Source organism: Bombus bifarius, unplaced genomic scaffold (assembly GCF_011952205.1).
Source record: "Bombus bifarius isolate JDL3187 unplaced genomic scaffold, Bbif_JDL3187 scf7180000008039, whole genome shotgun sequence".
Lineage (NCBI taxonomy): Eukaryota > Metazoa > Arthropoda > Insecta > Hymenoptera > Apidae > Bombus > Bombus bifarius.
In genome coordinates this window covers 300,589-316,254 of record NW_022884409.1, presented here as the reverse complement: position 1 = coordinate 316,254, position 15,666 = coordinate 300,589, and the positions used below count along the sequence as shown (strand labels likewise).

At 48.4% G+C, this 15,666-nt stretch overlaps 1 protein-coding gene across 5 annotated transcripts in view; it reads right to left on the bottom strand.

The window, feature by feature from the left end:
- LOC117207582 overlaps positions 1-15,666 on the bottom strand; it is a 229,818-nt gene that overhangs the window by 28,379 nt on the left and 185,773 nt on the right. For 4 of the 5 annotated variants that reach the window (XM_033447931.1, XM_033447929.1, XM_033447932.1 and 1 more), the window contains one exon: positions 5,806-5,918. In XM_033447931.1, coding sequence (XP_033303822.1) covers positions 5,806-5,918 — 113 coding nt within the window. Of the gene's footprint in view, positions 1-5,805; positions 5,919-15,406; positions 15,519-15,666 lie in introns of those variants that run through there. The other variant, XM_033447933.1, reaches the window with a different exon arrangement.

Below are 15,666 nucleotides of genomic sequence, written 5' to 3'. Positions count from 1 at the left end.
GAGAAACGAATTGTACAGAGATGGCAGGAGAAAGCGAAGTGCTCATGCAATGCAGATCGTTAAAGCGTACCGGCGCGCGTTGCGCCGGTGACCCGAATGTGGCTTACGGAGACAAAGCAAGGGCCAAAAAGGTGTAGGAAGATAGAGGAAAAAGAAAGAGGAAATAGAGGAAAGAGTAGCGAGTAGCCCCCGTCCGTTTCCTCGTTCTCGCGATTCCCTGTTTCTCGTTTACATCGTCTCTCGAATCTGTGCCGTGGCAAGTGGAACGTAAGTAATGCTACCCTCCCACCGCGCAACTGAGAAATATCGTTGAACCGACCGTCCCCTGGACTGTCTTTTTCTGCCCCTTTTTCTCCATTCCGTCGGCTTCCAGCATCGCGTTCGTCGCCACTGGCTCGCGCGACAATTCGACCTCGGAACAACCCTCCGATGTTTATCGTTATTACCACGGGTGCAATTTCTGCCCGGCCAATCGAAGATTCGAATTAACGAGTATGCACGCCGTGAGGAAGCGGGTTTCGTTTCGCCGAAAAGCTTTTTCCTGCCTAGCGAACGACCCTCTGAAATCCTATTTTCCTCTAACGATCCGATTTGGCGAAGAAAGCGAACATTAGCCATTGACTGGAAAGGTACGGTGATAGGATTACAGTCGTCTGATTCAAAGCCTCGTCGAAGATCATAACTCGAATCCCATTGGAATCGATTATCATCGATTTACAAAGAAGTCGTTGGAGGAAAGTAACATCGAAAGGCAGCTGAAAAAAAGTTCCATGGGACTCGTATCAGGCAGTTCGATCCGATTTTAAGTGTCGGATCACCCCTTAATGGCTATATAGGGGTGTGTTTTTTTCCTCAGACGGCCGCCCTTTGGCGCGAGGTTTCACCAGGATTTCGCAGCGAGCATTGAACGCAACGGCGCGTTTACGCGAAATGGAGGCGTTACGAGTAGAGTTCTGTCTAGACGTAGTTTCGTTCCATAAGGGATAGTTACCGCAGAAAAGGTGCGCAAAGGCGGCCGATAGTCGGCTGCTCGGGCGAAACACTGAAAAATATAGGTTAGATTAGGCGAAGAGGTATTGCCAGGAACCTCGTAGCATCGGGAGACTGCCGGTTAAATAAAGACTACGGGATCTCTTCTCCACCCCCTAATCCCCCTTCCCTCGTTCGCTGGGTTCGATGCGACGGAGGCATTTCTTTCAGATTTTAAAGCTTGCCACGCCGTTTCTCTTCCAAGGCTGGGATAAGGAAAATAAACGAGGGAAAGAGGGACTATTCCGTGGCCGCGGGTATCGATATCCTCGAGCGGTCGTCCCCGAAATGCGCTTCCGCGTGAGACGAGACCGATACAGCGGTCGGGACTAGGGGTGGGATCGGTCAACGACATCGGAATAAAAATTATGGCGCGGCCTTGCGTCGGTTACGTAACGCGCTCGTTTCTTCCATCATTGGTACATTTGTGTCGCGTGTACAACAACATTTTTATTATTGCGAAATTTCCATCAGCTGCGATTCATCGAGATATTTATCGCCAGAGGAAATGGAAACGAACTCGTCGTGTCTAGATAGAAGCCATTTTTGGATTGTCAATGGAAGATTTGAATCGGGAGAGACTCATATTTTTGTGCATTGGAATACCAACGTTGTTTTAGTTTGTTAGATTCAAAGGTAAACGAACGAACAAAATATTATATCGCCGTTGTTTCTAATCGTCAACCGGAGTTACATTTGAACTTTTTATAATAACACCGGTCGATAGAAATAGACGAACGTGCTCTTTAGGGCAGTCATTATAACGAGTCATTATAGCGAGTCATACAGTCGAATAGCGAGCGTAGAGTTGAACAATAGCATTGAACGAGCGACGATTACGATCCTATCTCTGTACTTGTACTTACAGTGATTTTAATATACACTGACTATTATAATTTTATCACTCGTCTCTTTATTAAACCAACCAACACGTTTAACATCCACCTCAGGATTAACGACAGAAATATGTTCCATTATTACCAGGAAAAGGATATTCGACTTCGGACACGTTTCGTCCTTTGCTATCAGCCTCTGTCCAATTGTCGCTATAAATAATACCGACTGCTACTGTCTTCGATCCACTGCAAGCTACAACACCATCGAATAATTGCCTCTGCAATAACTCAGCCGACGCTGACCGACTGATATCGTGGCTCGGTTACATCACTTACAATTTGTCGCGGCGAGCGATTGGAATAGGTTGGATGGTTAAAAGCGGGAGAAAATCGGTTCTCGACGAATCGTCCGGTTCGCGTGACAGTTTAAAACAACGGCGTGGAATTATCGCGAATCGGCCGAACGACTGCGACGACGCATCGGGTCAGGCAGGAAATAGCATAGCGGCGTAGAGAAAGAGCGACGACGACTACGACGACAGCGAGGACGGAACGAACGTTCATGGGACGAAGAAGGGAGAACGCGGAGATGGGAGTGAACACGGCTCTGATTAGCATACAAACTACGCGTGGTCGTGTTGGTTCTCCGCGTTTGCCTGCAACACGAACAAGCCGAGAGCGTTCCGCTCTCTCGTCCCTGCGCTTCTTACGCTCCTATACTCGTGCACCGGCTATCTAAGATCGTGATTAAAAAGACACGCGCGATTTCGATCAAGGAAACGGTGACCTACTGCGTGGAAAAGTAGGCGAGTTTTACTTTCACGCTGCAGGGAAGAAAAGGCAAAGCAATCTTGTGTTTACAGGTTTATGGACACAGGTTGTCATTACTTTTACTGCAATACGTCCATACATGGTGAAAGGTCAAGTACGGGCAGGGATGCTTTTTATAACGTCGCGCGCCTAATAGAGGTAATGCGAAAAAAAGACAGTCTGTAGTTTATCGATGTTAGGGTTAAAGTTATTTAGTACAATCGCTAGAGTGTCTTTTATAAATTTTGTATAAATCTATTCTTGCGTTACGTACATTTACGTACGTTTGGAACGATTAAGAAACTCCAATGAATTTTTATCGTTTACATATTCGGTAGAAACGAGATGAATAATATACGTTAACTCTGGAGACACCAGGTAGATTAGCAAGGTTTATTACACGAGGAAATGCACGTGTCGTTCGGCGCGTTGGGTGAGCTGAAATGCTGCGAGGCGACAGAACACGCCGTTTGCCGTCAAGTGGAGGAGAAGAAGCTGCTCCAAGCACAATGTAGAGGAAGATACCACCCACAAAGTCCGGCAACTCGACGCCGAGAGTCGGCGAGTCGCGGAGCGGTAACACTCGAGATACCACGCTTGTGGGCTACGATAATGGCCGGCTATTACGATAAATTGAAAAAACGGGATACAACAGAGACGCGGTTGTGCAAACAGACGTTGCTTTCGAATGGCGTGGAAACAAATTATCCACGTGGACGTCCAGTTGATCGAGCGCGAAAACCTTGTGGAATAAAAAGCTGCATCGCTGTACCTACATCGCCGAGTAAGGCCGGGGACACACGAGCGTTGAAACGGCGCGACGTCCGTCGCGTGACGTTCGTTGTAGAAATATACTGTCCTACGATGCAGCCCACACGCCAGGAACGTACGTCACTTCGATGTACGACGATATACACATTTACACAACGGACGTCGTTTCAACGCTCGTGCGAGCCCGGTTTAAAACGCAATGGTTCGTCTTGCTCGTAACAAATAATACACTCGCGAGAATTCAGAAACATTTGACGCGTGAAGAATCTCTTGACCTCTGGAGAAGAGAGGAAAAGGGGAAAATAGGAGCACACATACCAGAACTATCAGCAGAGATATCACAGAGAGCTAACGATAACGAATGTGCGTTACGATAACCGCGCGAATAGCGAAGCACACAGGGCCGGCATTGTCACGACCGGTGGACCTTCGAGAGGTTCGTGTCGATAAAAATACAACACGCCACCGGTGAATCCTGAATGCGGGCCTCTGTCCGATCCAAAATCGTCTTGGCCCGCTGCCGATCTCTCGGCCAGAGTTCATCGATCGTGGCATCATCGCCCGCCGCGTCTTTTTACCGGCGACTCTCCTGGTGCACGCGAAATTAGTCGTCGTACCTCTTTGCCAAGCAACTCATTTCGTTCCGGCTTTTTCATCGATCGATACCTCGACTGATTTTATTTTCAATCGTGGGAATGTCTGGAAAACACGCGGAATAAATAAACACCAAGCGTATCTAATTCGAAGGCTTCGGTATGGAATTGGAACGTCTTGAAACTTCCAAAGTTCTCCTCTGTTGTCTGAGATAGGGAAAATGTGACGTATTATATTTTTACCTATGATTTTGAAATATAAGAGTTTGTGATAAAAGCAGGATCGTCCGGGAAGGTTAAAATAAGAAACGCTAGACCTAAACAAAATTTCGCGCTTTATTCCTGAAAATTGCTTTCTTACGCGCCGCTGCGAGAGAATGTTCCCAATCCCTGCGAGCATTTTTTCCCAGTCGTATTTCATATTTTACTACGTCGAGCGGACGACTTGCCGCATAAAGCAACGAGAGACAATGTCCGAATGGAGGTAAAGTGGGGCCTGTAAATCTCGCAGCCGCGTTTCTGCGGTGAATGCATATTTCTTCCCTGTACGAGGCTCGATAGTCGCGCGGATCTGCGGCCAACTTGCTTACGCGGGCACAAAAGCGAGGGAGTTCTGTACAGCCGCCACACCGTGTCGGAAATTATCAGTGTAACGTTGTTCTCTCGTTACCGGCGCGTAACACTGTCTCGACGCACGCCATTCCTTCAATGCCCTATTTCTGGCTAATTTCGGACTCCCTGAAGTGCGCTTTACCTTCTTTGGCACTTTGTCCGCGTCGTCGAGGAAAGGCTTCTTTGTAATCTGACTTTCTCAACATTGTTGCAATTCTAAGATGATTCTTGTCAAGAAATATGGTATGGTGTACTTTATCACACGTATCTCGAGTATATTAAAAAATCGCATTCTGTCGTTGCTGACACATGTCGGACGACTTAAGCTGTTCTTACAGTTGCTGTTAAAATTAATCGACTATCGTATTTATTGTCGCATTTACACGTATTAATTAGATTAAATCTGATTTAGTAGCAGTTCCGTATGAAGATTAAACGTACAAGCAGATAAAAAAATTAATGTTTCGTTGTAAAATAAAAGTAGGTACATTCGCGAAAGTATTTGCGAAAAGTATATTTTTTCGTAACCGCTGTAGTTGCAACACGATTAAGCAATTCTAACGATGGTAACGAGCTATGGTTCGATAATTCAACGCTCACTGGAATGGCAATTAGCTCCGCTTCCTGCATACATTTTAGATTCTTTTTACTATGCATTCGCGAAGCCTATCTGATTAGCTGTTGGCAAATTTTCTATGACAAACGAGACAAACGACAGGGAGCCTGGAGTAGGTTTGGCAGATTGCTCGTAAACGAAGCAACGATGTCATTTACACGCGAAGGCAGTGAAGCGAAATGACCTATTTTTGGCTAATTTAATGGTCACTCGAATGTCAATGACGCGTTCCTCCTTTTTTTTTTGTGCCATCTACCAGACGTTTTCTTGTCCCTCCTTCACCCTCTGAATGGCCACTCGAACCCTTGAAATATGGTTACAACCCGAACGACCTCGAACCTCGAACACGTTACGATGCCCAGCCGGAATGAAACCTAGTCTTTATTACTATGGAGTCACAAGCTCCTCCATGACGCGACCCTGAAGAGTTTCACGCCGTCAAACATAGCGCTTTGTTATTTTCTATCCTGTCGTACGTCGTTCTATACCGTCATCGGAATTACTTGTAAACTCGTAGAATTTTAGAATTTGTACTCACTTCCAGAAAACGACGGACATGATCGCTGCTGTCAGGAGCACCGCCACCGCGCAGGTGATGATCAGGGCAGTGCTTTGTAGCGACGGATTCGTGTGGTAGGATGCATCGATCATCTGGAAACAAAACAGATCGTTCGTTAGGTAAGTCGCGCGATTTATGATTGTCCCGGTATTAATTTATTTCGTAATGAATATTTACGATCTTCGTTCACTGTATTTTAGGATATGTTAGGATAGGGAAAAGTGTAGAGCGAATACGAATAATAGCGGTGAAATATTCGTGCCATTAGAAGCATCTTAAAAGCGTGTACCAGCTCTGAAAGCTGTACAACATCGACCGAACCCTTTCAACGAATCATTGATATCGCTAAAAGTTATAGGAACTTCGTTGATAGTAACTTTAGTGATATTGATTTATGCCCTCGCTTTCAACAAGATTGTACGCGAACACAGCTTTTTTCGAAGTTGCATTCACTTTCGGCTGGATACGATATTTCGAAGGGTTATTGGATGCTTTTAAATGGTCGTTCAGATCATTGGCCTCGATGGATTTTTTAATGAGCGTTCAAATTATTAAAAAGCCATCTCTGCAATAGAACTGCAAATAACTATTTCTCGCTACCGATCGATCAACAGGACGTCGTTAGCGTTTCCTCGACAAAGATAGCAACTCGGCCAGTTACGAAACCGGCGTGTAATCACGACACGGTCGAAAGCCGTATGACGAAATACCGTTTCTCGTACTATGCGGATGCGGTAATAGCGGAAAAGGCGTATTAGCAGCCGTGAAACCGGATTTATTCTTCAAACGTTGCACCATTGTTTTTCTCTGTCAAACGCTAGACACGCGAATAGCGACAGTCGAATCAACGAGAAAATCTAGCGCGCGAGAATCCAGCTCGGAAAACACGAGATTCGCGTGTAACGTCGTCTAACATTCTCCGCGAGAGATGCGCCTAGACGAGGGCGGCCCTTGGAAAACACACGCGACACGTGCCTGGTTTGCGCGAAGAGGAGGCAGAGAGCAGGGCGTCGGCTGGCGGCGTTTTACGCGCAGCTCCGATGAAAAAGGGAAAGTGATTTTTGTTAGAATTTCCATGGCGGTGGGTCAGATTTCCGGTGCCATTCTATCGGCTTTCTTCGTCGATTCGTGGCCATTGTCGCGAGATCCGCGCGAATCGATCGATGCGTATTGTGAGTACGAGACTCATTGACCTGGAGGTGCGAGACGCGTGGCTGGAGAGGGATGCTGGATAAATGGAAAGAACGACCAGTCGCTTTGGGACTGTGGATTTAATGCGTATCGATAAGCTACCCCTGCTATGGCCCCCCGCCCGCTCGGTATTATACTCGAATCGCGCATGTTTCGGGGGTTGGCGACGCGCCAGCGACGCGCTCGATCGTCAGACGATCGCGGGCGAAACGATGTCCTCTTGCGAATCTTTGCAATTGGAAAAATCTATTTCCCTTCTTAAAATCGTTCCAAGAAATTCAAGAGACTCGGAAGCAGTGCGGAGCAAACGGGTCGTTCCATTTTGTTTTCCATATACATAGGAGCCCGGGAACAGTGGCGATTCGATGTACATCGATAAGTAGACTGCCTCGCCGAGAGTGGGAGTATACGCGCGATGGAATATTGTGCTACGTGTTGTTTGGCAGCGGTCCAAGAGAAGCAGCATTTATCAAAGGTTTCGTTGATGAGTGTATGTGTGAGAGTCTCGATAGGATCGCGGTTTGCCCGTGCGCGCGAGCATGTAAGTTGCTCTTTGTCGAGAATCACCCCATCCCTTCCACGCACTTAGAAGCGACTCGACTACGCGATTCTCTTCCTTCTCGCGGTGGCTCATCGCTCATCATTACGGAGATATTAATGGCGTGAGCTAATGGATTCAGCCGAGAGCTTAGCAGCCGGCTAGAGAATTCCCTACACCCGGTCTCCACCACTCTGCGTCGCGTTTTTCCTCACGCAGAGGAAATAAAGCCAACGGAGATGATGTATCGTCTGACTGAGAACGTGATTTCCTCCCGAGATTTCGGGACGCGCCTCCCTTTCCAGACATTGTCCGTCGAATGCTCGTGTTTTACGCCACGACGTCGAAACGGTACCAAGGGTTCGTACGTCCAGGGACGATAAGAGGAGAAAAGCGAAGGTGGCCAGGCGTTTCCTCCCTCCTCGCGATCGACTCACTTTTATCGGAACCTGACGCAGAATCCGCAGGCAGGCGACGTCCTGTTCGATAAAACCGTAAGACTGCGAACGAAGGGCCTGCCTCTCTTTTCCTCTTTCTACCCAGAAAACGGGAAACTTGTGGATCGTGAAAAAGATACAAAATAGAATTTCTGTTAACAGATACCAGCGCGCAGCCGCCAAGGTTTCCAGGTCCATGCGATCGGCATACGCGCGTCTCCGCAATATTCGATAAACCCGTGCATCTTTCGTACGACCAGAATACGGTGATAGAAAGCGTTTCACAACCGATCGTCCACGATCTTTCATTCTGTGCAACTACGTGCAAGCCATAGGGAAGAAACAGTAGAGCAAGGGCTATATCAAGTTGGAAGCTGGACGTCCAATTAGTACGGAAAAATGCGACAAGTAATTACGAGCTTCTGAGAACTAAGAGGAAAAGAGTAATCAAACCGCGGACAAAGGCTACACATAGCGTTGTTAGGCTCGGGGTGGAACGTAAGCCGCTGTCAGGCTGTTACGATACCCTCTCCGCAGGGAAACCATACGTTTCCTCCGCGCTGTACACGCTACTTACGATTGCTCTGATTCAGCATCGCCCGGTACAGAAACCCGTAACCCGACTCCAGATCCAATTAATGGAATCCTAGAGCATAGTGGAGCGCGTGTCCCTACGAAATGCAATAACGACCTTGCGTTTCCAATGGAATCGTATCGCGGGGGGCTGGGAACGCGTCTCGGTTGTCGAACTCGGAAGTAGGGCTAAGGGTGACTGGTCCCCGATGATTTCATCTCGGACTAGCCTTCTTGCGAAAGTGAGTCACCAGAGTTCTCATCGATAGCCGATAATGTCGATTAATTTCGGTTTAGCTACTTACTATCGTTTGGAAGAAAGAGCAGGACAGATCTGTAACAGGAACAGGACTGTTCCCCTGGACGAGACTTTTGGAAATCTGCGTCTACTCGGCGGTCGAATGGTAAACTCGCTAATCTCCGACATAATCTACTTAAACAACTACTCGGGAGAAGGGTCGCTTCGTCGAATTATACTTCAGGAAATCAAGGCTCTCAGACGGTTCTTGAGTTTAGGCCCGAAAGTTTGCTATCGGATTAACTCCAAGAAATCTCTCGCCGCGGTTTGCAACGCTGCGTGATAGGCTGCACAAACGATAGCAAAGCAGAACATAGCATCACCATTGGGAAACATAACGTTAAGATTTCTCACGTTCTCCAGTCGATCTAGAACACGCGTTAGATCCAGATTTCCCAAAGTTTCGCGATGTTTATGAAAGGAGGAACTGATTCGTTCGCGCTAACTGTACAAGAAGTAAACGTAACAGCATCGATCGATCGATTAGAGAATTCCATCATACACACACCGCGATAGACTGACTACGATATAGTTCCATCTTCGTTTATGGACTCCTCTAGCTCTGTGTTCTCGACTTGCTATCGTAGATTTCAACTATCATGCACCTCGACGTCGTCCGTTTCCTCTATCCTCTTCCGAGTCCCTTGAAATTCCTATTAAATGCGCGAGACGTTTCGGTGCCTCGTGAACAGACAGCAGCGCCTTATCTACGAACCTATCCTGCCAGTTGAGGAATGCGCCGCGATGATGGGAACGTGACAGAGAGTTACAAACTTGCTGCGTTTACTTGGCCGAATATCGTTCATGGTGACTCTAAGAGCGCTTTGTATGCGTTTCGTTCAGAGGATAAAGCGTGTTTTACGAGTTCTTCGTGGCACTCGTAACTTTCAATGATAATATTTACGCCGAGGCTTTGAAGAATTTACGATTAGAACGAGCAAAGCGTGTTTCGTTGTACGTAGACGCTGAAGAATTCAACGCGTGCACGCACATGTAATTCGCAGATATCGCGGATCAGCGTTGACTGTGATACGGAACGTAGTTTCAAATTAACAGGTAGCACAGCGTGCGAGATGGACATCGAAAATGTCGCAAGCAGATAGCGAAGCAATTAAGCGAACGCTTCCATTTCAACGGCGAAAATTACTTGGAGATTCTTGGAAGTCGGCATATGCCCTGAGCGGGACACGTTCATCCTGCTTTATGACTACCAGTTTATGATGTCCTTCGTCGTCGAGCAGTAAATGCGGTCGTACAACGGCGAGAGCACGTTATTACTCGGTACGCTTAATTTGCATTGCGACACACGGACGTTGCATCGCGTTGTCGACCGTGGGCCTCGTTGTTTTACGCACGGATTCGTCGTTTCCCACGGATCGAACGCGAAATTTAGATCGAGCAACGGAAATCGGTTGCACGATCGTTTCTCCGACGAACTGCAATGTTTGGCGAACGAGCATAGAGGTCCCACGATAGAAATTAAAAGGTCCGCATACATAACCATTAGACGTGCCTGTTGCAGATTGCCCTCCGGTCGGATCTGCTCGAAAGCTATCAGAGCGACGAACGTATATACGCGAGACGATCAACGCTGGAAATCAAAGCGAGGAGGTATCGTTCGGTCTCGAGAGCGTCGCAGGTAGAGTCAAGGGGAATATCAGATCATTCGGCGACGCAAGGGCGCCTCGGTGGTTTCGTTTCCATCGAAGTTTCGGCCTGCCCCCGCGCCAGCACACAGAGGACAGACACAAACGGTTTCGTGCCATCTTGATTCCGCGGCAGAGTCTCTCGATTAATTAGCGTGCCGTGGTTAATGAAGCCAGGCCGAACAACAGGGCAAAAGGGACGAGTTTGAGGGTTCGCAAGGGCCATAGAGGAAAGGAGAGAGGGAGAGAGAAGGAGAGGAAGCGTTTCTCGGTTCTCTCGGCCTTGTGGAATCGATATCGCGTAATGCGATCTCTTTGGTTGAGAGCGCGGATATTATGTTCGTCGGACTGTGCACGTATCGTCCACTGTTCGAGGGTGGAAAAAGGGGGCCAGAGATTCGAAAAGCACAGTTCATTCCGGATATAAATAACCGTTCATGGCCGGTGTAACGTATATTTTAATGTCACCTCACGTGACGTATATGCCCGCCGCTTAAAGCGACCGCTACTTTCCAAAAAGCTTCTCCTCATTTATCATGCGAGTGATTCAGCAGCGGGACGCGGCCAGTTTGAATTTCACTTGATTCCGGTTATTAATGGATTCGCGGCGCCCCGTATAATTCGCCGTTCGACGCTACGATGAACGTACATCGTAGTTTCACCGAGCTTTTCCCACCATCGCTAGAAGAGGAAGGACTCGAACGCCAGTCTCGCTCATCGTCGCGAAATCGCTTTTCAGATCTCGCGTCGATTTCCAACGGGACTCGAGGTATCGTACTACGATTGGCAAAAATCGACCCGCGCGTTGCGAAGGTGTCGCATCGACGTAACTATCGCGGAATTACGCCATCCGCTATCCCTTCGGTCCCTAAATCTCAGCGCCACGAAATAAATATGCGCATAACAAGGGCGTGAATGTTCCCCTGGCGCGTATGAACATGCATGAGTCTGTAAAACATTCGATTTGCAGGGGAAACATTAGCATGAACGGCACGTTCGTAACAATAGCGAGAGACGAGAGCAGACGCGACGGCACCGGTTGGATCGGTCAATCGAAAATCGTCTCTCGTTGATTTAACAACTATCTGCTGGCCGTATACAGTCGGAATGGGGTCTGGCTTGGTCGCCACTCGTCACCGGAACACGTCTCCATTCGACTGGGACACGCTAATTACGCATTTGTTCAGGAATTTGCATGCGTTACGCCATCGCGTTACCAAGAGTTTACGTGTCCCCGCGATTCGTCGTAACGATTCGTTACGAGCCGCAACGATCGCGCCGAGCGACTCTCGAGCTGGCTCGTCCGATTCCTGTTGTCCCGGAGGGTCACGATCGCCACGTTTACCGTGCATTTGTTGCCGTGTCGCTGGCCGAAATTGTCCCATTGAAAATCGTCTCGTTAGAGCAACGATTCTGTCCAACGCACCCCGTTGAATCGCTGATGTTCCGTTTTTTCCCCCTCTGTGAGCTCTTTCTTCGTGACGATGGGCTCGCCTAACCAAGTCTGCGATATTCGCGGCATATTCTACTGATTGCTACCGCTCTCGTCTGCCCACCGACGGGTCTATACTACTGCGCGACGTACTTCGTAATTCAGAAAGAATAACCGGTGTCTTGTGTAAAACCGGGCAAAGCAGAAAACCAGACGAGAGATTCCTGGCAGGACGGCAGCAATCCTAGAACAGTCTCGCTCGTATACGCCTCGGGTCTTTTCCAATCAGCTCGACGCTCTACCCTCTTCCAGACGAAGATTGCACGCAAGCACGAGCTTGATTCTCGTTCCGGTGGCCGTCGAGCGTCCCGTACACGGTCGCTCTCCGTTGTTTCGGCCCGCTGCCGACCGACTATTTATCGAGCAAATATTTCCCGGTTATTTTTCCATTCCGTTTCTTCTTTATTGTTTTCCAATCACCGTCCGACATCGATCGCTCCTTTTATCCACGGGGAACGCGGCACGCTCGCGTCTCTATTGTTCCGACTGTGTGTCGTTCCCTTGCGTGTCTCGTCCCTCCGCCGATGAGTAATTTGCAGAGAAAATTGCTTGCGAAACATTTTCAACTGTCTCGATGCTGCGAGAAAAAATATTTGCAAGGAGGATGAATCGATAGTTCTCTACGATTTCCTCGCATCGTGCCCTACTATCTTCGCGATGCGACATCGTCGTTGCCAAAGAATTATTTATTATAGATAATATCGAAATTGAATCCGATGGAAAAGAACGTCTCCACGGCTTACGCATCCACGGGAAACACCGGCCGTTTTTCGTCGACGGATTAGCCGACAAGCAGAAGAAGCAGGGGATCGTTGACGAGGGGAGACGAAGGTCGAGAAGCGAGAGTGGAGTAGCTTCCAGGCGGTCGAATGATCGGAAGAAACCCTTTTTATCTCGGGCCGGAACGAAAGGTCGGTACTTGGAGCGCTCTTGTTTATTTGCCAGCCTCCTTCCATCCCCTGTCGTCCCCTTTTATCTCTGCGGATTCGTCGCGACGAGAAAAAGCCGAACCAACAGACGCGTAAAATCCGTGCGCGCTTTCTTCTCTTCGTCAGCCTCATTGTTTTCTCTCTGTTTCCGTCTTTATTCTCTGTTACACCGCCTTCCACGCTACTCTCTTCGCGTCTCAATAAAACAACGCGCGTTTTACTACCGTTGTTTTCTCCGCCGGCGACGGAAGAAGTTCATAAATATTTGATGCGCGTAATGAAATGTCATACAACTGGCGCGAGCCCGCCGCTTCGATCGGATTCAAACGGGAACGAACGTTAAACGACCACGAGACTCGTTGTTTTCGCCGAGGCGCCGCGCCTCGATTAATTTGCGTCCTCTCGCTCGATTTGCCGCAAACGCCAGCAACTATTTGCACGTCGATCGTCCCGTTGACGGTCGTTGATAAAAACGTATTTATTTCGAGCTGTTCGACGAACGTTCGCTGTCGATATGCTCGATGATGAATGGAATCCAGTCGCTGCTGAATATTTCCATAAATATGCCCTCGTTCTTCGCGGTGCTTGTCACTGGACCAGAGTTTCGAGTCGATTCTCGGTACGCGGCCCGCGAGACTCCCAGTTTTATCTTTAAAATATCTGAAGTCGACTCGGGAAACGTATGAATAAATCATCGTGGATACGCGAGGATGAACGACGTTTCGAAGGGATATCGAAGTCGAATCGAGTCTGAGCTTCTTAATTCCTTTTGGAAACAATCGACGACCAAGGAGCTGCCATTTTTTCTTTACCCTCGCCTCCGTCGGGGTTGGAAAACACCCGGGGCGCGACACGTTCGCAGAGGGAGGCAGATGACAAAGATTATGTGCCGGAGCGGCGTTTAACCGACGCGGATCTCAACATTCCGAACGCGGGTTTAATATCGACGCGTCGATGAGTCTCGTAAATCATTTCGCCGTTAATGAAATTCGAAGACGACGACTTCACGCAGACTTTACGACGACTTTCCAGTTGATCGTGACGACATCTTGCCTCTCCATTTCCTTTTCAAAGCCATACTTCACCAGCCTACTTCTACGTTTAGCAGAGAATCTCCTTTATTGGTGGGAAACTTGTTCGAAACGAGAGAACTTTCGTCGATTCTTCGACCCTTCGTCGAATCGAGTAGATGCACGATTAGCAACGAAACAACACTCGAATCGTTCCAGTCTTCGACATTATCGCCCGCATCGTTTCAGCCATTAGATGGCACATTATTTGGAAGAGCTCGCGGAACGGCAATTCCAAGCGTATAATATCTGGTCCCCCGAAATGGCGCAATATCATAGGGGATGAAAGCGCGGGGTGGAGAAGACAAGACAGGGGGATGCTGTGTGTAGGAGTGTTTAACGACACGGAGAGCAACATTCCGGACGTGCTTTAATATCGCCTACCGTTTCATTCAGGACGCGCGACGCTCCAGGATGGCCTACCCTCGCCTTCTACCCTGTTAGATATTTCGGCTAAAACTTACTCACCCTATCCCGTCACAGTTAGGAAGATCCACTAACCCTTCTGCCAGCCACGTGGCACCCGTGGGGCGAATTGTTTTTGATATTCGAAACGGAACGAATTGCGGTGCCGCTTCGGTGAACGCTCCGCGGCAACCCACTCACCCTTTCTGTCTCCTTTTACAATGCTGTCTCTGTTGCCTCTGGCTGACTAGCCGCCGTCCGAAGCAGTTGGAATTATCGCGCACGCCTCCGGGCTTTGGCCGATTTTTCCGCCGGCTGTCTCGACGAGAATGAAAATTTGCTGCTCGACGATGGCGTCTCGAGCAACCAGGTTTTCCTTTCAATTAAGTCACTCCGTTAAGATGGCAACTTAGTTAGCTCTGTGTTCCACCGGCAAACAATGTTACTCCTTTCTCCATTTCCTCGGAGGTTTCAACCTCTGGAATCGAGGTTGCCAACATTTCTATCCTACCGCGTGTACGTTCGTGAGTTTCGAAGGGGGTAAAGAAAGTCGACGTTTCGACGCTCGAGTTCGCCGAGCTCATCGTCGGATATCGATAGCGATTTTTATTAGGTTGGACGCGAGCAGAACAGAAGAGCGATAACCTTCTTGTATCGTTCAAACGCGTTATTCTCGCAAAGCAAGTTTCGCGTGCTTTCGTAACGCAGAGAATGAGAGCGGAGTCACGAATTCGGCTCGCTGTTGTGGAAAAATATTATTCGACCGAGATTCCAGGGTAGCTGGAAAAATGTAGCGAAAGATTGAATTCTGCGTCAGCGGCTGCGTACGCAAGACACGGGCTTCCAGTGGGATGAAATTTTCATTTGGAAAAAGCTCGTTATCTCGTACGTCAGCCAGAGCCGAGAATCGGCTAACGTTGCATTAATATTTCCCACTTTATTTCGAGGAATATTTACTCGCTAAGGGAAAATAAGTCCGCCTCTAAGCGAATTAATTATACCTCTGTCTTAACGCAGCCCGTGGTTGTTATCTCGGCCGGCTCGATTAAATCTTCCGTGCTATCGTTACCATCCGTTTCTTACCGCGTCTTTTCCTTCCATTTTCATCCGATGGTCCATTCGTTTTCCCGTCATTGCCCTCGCGTCGCTATAAAAATAATCGTAACAGGCAGAGAATGATAAACTGACGAACCGGTAACGAAGCTGGTCTTTCGCTTGTCGCGTTTCCAGCGAAATTCGTCAAAGGCGATTGCTCGCGAGC